Source organism: Pteropus vampyrus, unplaced genomic scaffold, assembly GCF_000151845.1.
Source record: "Pteropus vampyrus isolate Shadow unplaced genomic scaffold, Pvam_2.0 Scaffold346, whole genome shotgun sequence".
Lineage (NCBI taxonomy): Eukaryota > Metazoa > Chordata > Mammalia > Chiroptera > Pteropodidae > Pteropus > Pteropus vampyrus.
The window spans coordinates 567,756-574,098 of NW_011889127.1; the positions used below are offsets into that span (position 1 = coordinate 567,756).

General features: G+C 53.6%; 1 protein-coding gene across 1 annotated transcript in view; it reads right to left on the bottom strand.

Moving 5' to 3' along the window:
• The window catches only part of GRPEL1 (GrpE like 1, mitochondrial), a 9,876-nt gene extending 7,746 nt beyond the window's left edge, over positions 1-2,130 (bottom strand). The window contains exon 1 of the mRNA XM_011378566.2: positions 2,034-2,130. Coding sequence (XP_011376868.2) covers positions 2,034-2,095 — 62 coding nt within the window. The 5' untranslated portion in view covers positions 2,096-2,130. The remainder of the gene's footprint in view (positions 1-2,033) is intronic.
• Positions 2,131-6,343: the final 4,213 nt, after the last annotated feature.

Genomic DNA, 6,343 nt, shown 5'->3' on the forward strand with positions numbered 1-6,343 from the left:
AGAGATCCCTGTACACACATATGTGGGTTTGAAAGAGAACCACGTGCTTTGGGAGGCTCAGAGAATAGTTCCAGCTTTGGAAAAATGGAAGGCCACGAAAGGCTTTGTGCAGAGCAGCTCTGATGGATAAGTAAGGGTTACAAATAAGGAGTTGGACAGGACGAGACAGACCCACTTCGGGAAGAGGGTCTTGCCTTGGACAAAGGCGTGGAGGTAGGGAAGCACAGGTGTGTATGGGGGATGACAAAGGGCTCCGAAACTAATCCTGGTAGTGACTTAAGATATTATCCAATCTGACTCCCACATGGAAAAGGTTAAGTGATAAGCGCAAGGCCATAAAGCCATTAATAAATGATTGAATAGTCTTAGAACCCAGATTTCTTCACCAGGACCAGTGGAGTGCCTCTTAATTACATCACAGTCCAATGTGAAAATAAACTGTCTCGACAAATAGGAAAGCTATCAGTGAACAGAATAAACGTACAAGGACGTTTCTGCCAGCACTGAAGTTTGATAAGCTGGAAACAGATGCTCATCAGAAGAGACATGGCTGAATTAATGGTTGTTTCCACAATGTAAATACTGCACAGCAAGAAATGCAACCTAGGGAAACACACAAAACGTGACCCCATTTGTGTAGACACAAACTAGAGATCCTGTGCATGTATGTGGGGTCTTAGGCCTGCGCAGAGGAATGGAAGGACCCCTTAGTCTTACTATGGGGGTAGGGAGCAATAATTTTTGAATTGTTATTTTTGTGATTTAAAAAAGCTAATAATCTAAAAGCCAAGTGTACAGTTGTGAAGCCTGTTTTATTTTCTAGCTCTGACCTCTGGGTGTGACAGTCACCGCCTTTCTGGAGGTCAGCTCTGCTCTGCAGCCCTACCTACACCTGCAGCACAGCCAGCAGCGGTTTAGGGGGCAGTGCCATGGCCGTGGCTGCAAAAGGGCTGAGTCCGAGCCCACGCTGGTTTACAGAGAGGGAAACTGAGTCTTGGAGCGGTGAGATACTCTAAGAGCTATGGCTATAATTCAGCTTTCTTGATTTCCCCATTTGAGTCTCCACAAAACCAGTTCTCAAGAGACAGAAATTAATGCTGACTGGCTATCTCTTTCCTAGCCATTAATCACTCGAGGAAAACACCTTTTCACTCAAGTATGACAGGTGGCTTCACTGCTCTTTTGTTCCCATATTTTTTATGTCATTAGGCTGGCACTCACACCTTGAGCCCCTTTCACTGTAATCTTCACCTCCGTCTCCTGCCTGGGCTCTCCACCATGTGAGCGAGCTCCTCGAGGAAAAACCAGATTTGCTCTGCCCAGCTTCTGCCCCACGTTTGGCTCAAAGCCGCTTCTCTATTAAGTAACTTCATCTGGACAGTTCCTCCAACACAGAAGATGCCAAGTACTTGCCAAACTAACTTATGAGGTAGGACTTTCAAAAAGGAGCCGCCGGTTAAAAAGAAAAAAGAGAGGAAAATACGAGGTGAGGGCACTGACTCCTGACCCCTCACTGTGGAGTCACTGGTCCGCCCAAATAAACTCCCCACGGCGGGACAGGCTCCGGTGCCCTTCTGACCTAAGACTCGGGAAAAGGCGGAGGTGGAGAAGGAATACGGCCCGCGTGGGAAAGCCCGTGAACTGCCGACGGAAGCCTCGGTTTCACAAAACTTCCCGGGCGCGCCCGGTGGGGATCCACCCTGGCGCTGCCCGGGCACGCGCGCCCGGTTCTGCTGACGACCGAGCCCCGGTGTCTGCGGCTCCGAGGGGGTGGCGGCCCTGTGCCCGCGCGCACGCGCGTGGGGGCTGTACCCGGGCCCGGGGACACGCCGGCGGGGGTCAGCGCGGGCCTCGGGCACACGGGGGGCACGGTGCCTTCCACTCCATGCCCACCAGGAGAACAGTGCTAGGGAGCCGGGCCGCAGGGCTGCCCCCGGCGGGTGTCAGTGGCCCACGACGCCCCGCTCCCGGGCCTGACCCCTACCCCTCAGACCGCGCCCCACCTCAGCCCGGGGCAGCCAGGCGCCCCTTACCTAAGCGACAACGCCAAAGCGGGGAGGCTGCGCCGCGCGAGCCTCACACACTGAGCCGCCATGATTGCCGCCAGGGCTGGCACACTGCACGTACCGGGCATGCGCGGAGGCCGCTGGCCCGCCTCCTCATGGGCCAAGCCGCTCGCGCAGACTCTGTGCCTGCTTCCCCGCCCAACTGCTTGCTCGTAGCCAATCCGCGACCGCTGCTCTTCTGATGGACGGGCAATAGTCACCAATAATGTGGGTCACGGCGGGTGGGCGGGGTTTGAGGGCTCCGGAGCCCCAGGAGATGAAGAGGGGAAAGTTGAAGGAAACAGTGGGAGGAGACTCTCCGTGGGTGGGGCGAGGTCAAGGGAAAACCAATGGGGAGGAAGCATGGGGGGCGGGGCGGGGCGGGCTCCGGAAGTGCGCAAGTTCCCGGCCGGCGCGACCCACCGCCTCGCTTTCTGGCTGCCCTTTGCTTTAGTGATCAGTGTGGACCTCGGACGGGCATTTGTGCTGTTCTCCTGTGTTGTTCTCCAGCTCCTGGCATGGTGCCGGGCACACAGCGCTCAGTGTTGGTTAGATGCAAATAGGTTAAGGGCAAAAGCACCTCAACATGCACCTTCAAGGTGCGTTAGAAACAACGGTTAAAATAGCGGTTTGGGAGGCTCCACCCCCTCCTGCTGTTGCTGGGAGGCGGTGAAGGAGAGGGAGCAGGAGCCAGGCGCGGTGGTTAGAGGGCTCCATAGCTCTCTGTGAGTTTTATTAAAACAAAAACTAGGAAGCAGACGTGACAGCGGTAGCAGCGTTGACATGGGGTGATTGGGTGTATGTTGGTTTTCTTTGCACTTTTCTACCACCTTCAGTTTTCTCAAAATAAGAACACCTGGGAAAACTTCGGGGACACAGCTAAAGCGCATAAACCCAGCGTTTCCATTAATCTGACGGAGGTCAGTGCTACTGTATATGTGCCACGAGGAAGCCGAGGTGCGGGAAGAGACGGTGCTGCTTGTTTTCATATCCCTTAGCTCCGATGAGGCCCCCAGGAGCTCCAGCCTGGCTCCCGCTTCAGTACTGCTTGGCCTGCGGTCTCTCTCTGCCAAGATCCCAGGGCTGGAGCCCGTGGTCTCCCAAGTGTAGCACTGCCTGTTTGTCGCATTTGTGAGGACCAGACCTATTACTTTGCTTGGCTCCTGTTAAAGCATGTGCCAGGCCCTTTGCCACCGGCAGGAGAGGAAGCAAACAATCAAACCCAGATGTGGGATGTTCTGTGGAGAAAAAGACCTGGTTTGTCAATTGATTAAGGGCCTGGGAGAAAAAAAAGAAAAAAAGATTAGGATTGTTTGAGGATAAAAGGGCTTAAAAGATACAATTGTATGGCATAGGTGGACCTCATTTGGATCCCGTAGAACAAACCAAATAAAAAAGACATTTGTGAGATGGTGGGGAAATTTGAATAGAAACTGTATTAGATACTAATGAGTTATTGCTGCTTTTCTTAGGAAGAGATAATGTCCTGGTGTTTAGGTAAAAGTGTTCTAATTGTTTGGAGATGCAAATGGAAGTATTTACAGTAAATTGCCAGTGTCTGTAATTTGCTTTATAAATACTCCGGTAAAAAGGAAAAATGAGGGTAGGAGAAGCTCAAGTGGCAATATGTTGATAATGGTTCAAACCAGATGATGAATCCTGTGGGAGTTAGGATACTTTCTTTTGTACACGTTTGAAATTTTTCGTAATAAAGTTTAAAACAATATGTCATGTTTCTCTTTGGCTGTGACCTTGGGCAAGTCACTAGCTCTCAGACTTGATCTGCTCAACTGTAAAACCGGGGTCATATTTATTGTGAGATTTAAAAGAGATACAAATATTCATTTCCTAACTCTTCCTGAGGCTCAGAAGAAATCAGATGGGCATCTGCGGTAAACAGCCCATGGTGCAGCATGGGGAATCAGCAGAGAGTTGCAGCCGCCGTGTCCCGAGACAGGTAAGCACTGGCGTCATTGCCTCGCTGGGCACACTGAACCACGGGCCAGTCAGTCCAAGCCAGCCAGGAAGCCAACCCTGGATGGGTGGATCCTATCCAGAAACGATGAGATTTTCCTAAACAAAGGTCTGCCTGTGCTGCCACCTTGTGGCCACATTGGGCACTGTTCCAAGAGGAGCTGGGACTAGGAGTAGAGGTGTCTGTCATTTTGCCACTGCTCTTGGCAGCCTGCTCAGGTAGTTCTCTGAGGTCTGGAACTTACTTCATTGCCTCAGTGCAAGTCATCTCCACGTGGAGATGAAGCTGCCTGTATGAGAATCTCCAAACCTGGATCCATACTTGGATCAGCCAGCGGAATGCACTTATGGCAAAGGGCGTGGATGGCCTGGGTCGGGGGTTGGTGCATGAGGAGCAAGCTAGATGGCACATGGTGGCCCCAACAAGGATGGGGGTGGCATTTAAGAAGAAAATCTGCTCAGGAGAAGGTCGTACAGATGGCTTGACAGCATGTCAGCAGTGGATGGGTGTGATACTTAGAACAGCCGAGTGCTAGCGGGTGCCAGGCTCTGTGCAGATGTCCCCTTGTGGATCAGCCTGCACTGCAGTGATGAGGGGGCAGGGACCAGCCAGGTTAGGTAACTTGCTCAAGGTCATACAGGCAGAAAAAGACAACTTTTTTGTTTTTCCTAACTAGTCCCAGCTTCCACGTGACTGTTGGGGCGGGAGCCAGAACTCATGTCCGTCCGTCTATTCCAGAGTGTTGGCTGCTGCCACAAGCTGTGTTGTTATTCTTGCTCAGCAAGGGCATGGATTTTTATCTTTTTATTCAACTCCAAAATAAGTTAAAAAAAAACAAACGTGGGTGTGACAGGTGCAAGAGACAGGATTCTAAAGAGGGGCCCATGGGCCCAGGGTACCTACCCGCCGGTTATTCAAATGCTTGTCTAGGTGCTGCTGTGAGGGGCTTTGCAGATGTAATGAAAGCCCCACACCACTGACCTTAACGGGGATTGCCTGGTGGACTTGACCTTGGCGAGCCCCTCAAAAGCAGCGTTTCCTCCAGCAGGCGAAGTCGGAGAACTTCGACACATGTGGCAGACTCAGGCCACCATGGGTCACTTGAGAAGGGGTGTGGGCAGCCTCTAGAAGCAGGGAGCAGCCCCCAGCTGACCGCCAGCAAGGACACGAGGACCTCAGACCTGCTGTCGCAAGGAGCTGGACTCCCCTGCAACGCCACGAGCCACCAGACAGTAGCCCAGCCTGCCGCCACCTTGATTTTGTGAGACCCCAAGAGAGAGAACCCAGCCTGGGCACTCAGCCTCGTGGTAACCCTGTGAGGCGGGCGTGACTTGTATGCTCTCCGTTCTGTTTTATTGTCAGTTTGGCTCTCATAATGGATTAGTTACAACCTGGCTTCCACTCCCATCTCGTGGCTCATTCTTGGCCTACTTTTGTTTGTCTGTTTTGGGGCTACAGGGGACCCCCCTGAACCTACCACCCCAGGAAAGGTTCTCAGCTGGAGAGACCTCCCAGGAAGAGGGACCTGACAACTCAGCAGCAAATCTCACTGCCACTCCTCCCTAGACACGGGCTCCAAACCAAAAAGGATGCTCTTGGAGAGAAAATGCCACCAGGAGGGGCCGCAGACATTCGAGTTGAAATTGCTCTGCCATAGAGTCATGTCAGCCACCTGGGGACCAAGGAAACACTGCATCCATTCACGGCCGTTTCCCTGAGCGCCTTGGAAGCACAGCTGTGGACACCAGGTGGCCCAGGCGCCCACCCGCCATGGGCACAGTCATGTCTCCCCACAGCGGTGGCACAAGGGTGGCCTTGAGTCGCCTGAAGGACAGGGAAGGAGAGAGGAGGCGGCAAACTCCTTGAGAAGAGCGTCTTATAAAGCTGTGGCCACGAGAGAAAAGTTGAATCTAAGGCCGACGAAACCGTCCATCACAAGCCCCCTCTGTTTCGAACCCGCCTGTGTGTTGGTCGCTCGGCCATTAGCCGGAGGAAAAGTCGGAACGGTGGCAGGCAGTGTATGTGAGGGGCGGGCCTGCAGACGCCCCAGCTGTGTCGGGCACGGAGGGTCCCCCGTGAGTAGTCACTTAGGCAACCCCAACCAAACACTGGAGTCCCCGGGACCGGCTCCGTCCATGGCTGGCACGCCTCCCATGACGACGGGCCCCCCACCTGCCCAGGCCTGGTGGCTCTGGCCAGGCGCTGTGGGCCCAGGGCTGACCGCTCCGTCCCCAGGGAGAACGGAAAATGGACGGACAGTGAGAGCCCAGCCAGGACCGAGGTTGCAAAGGACTGGAAGTGTGTGGCCCGCAGGCTTGCCCGG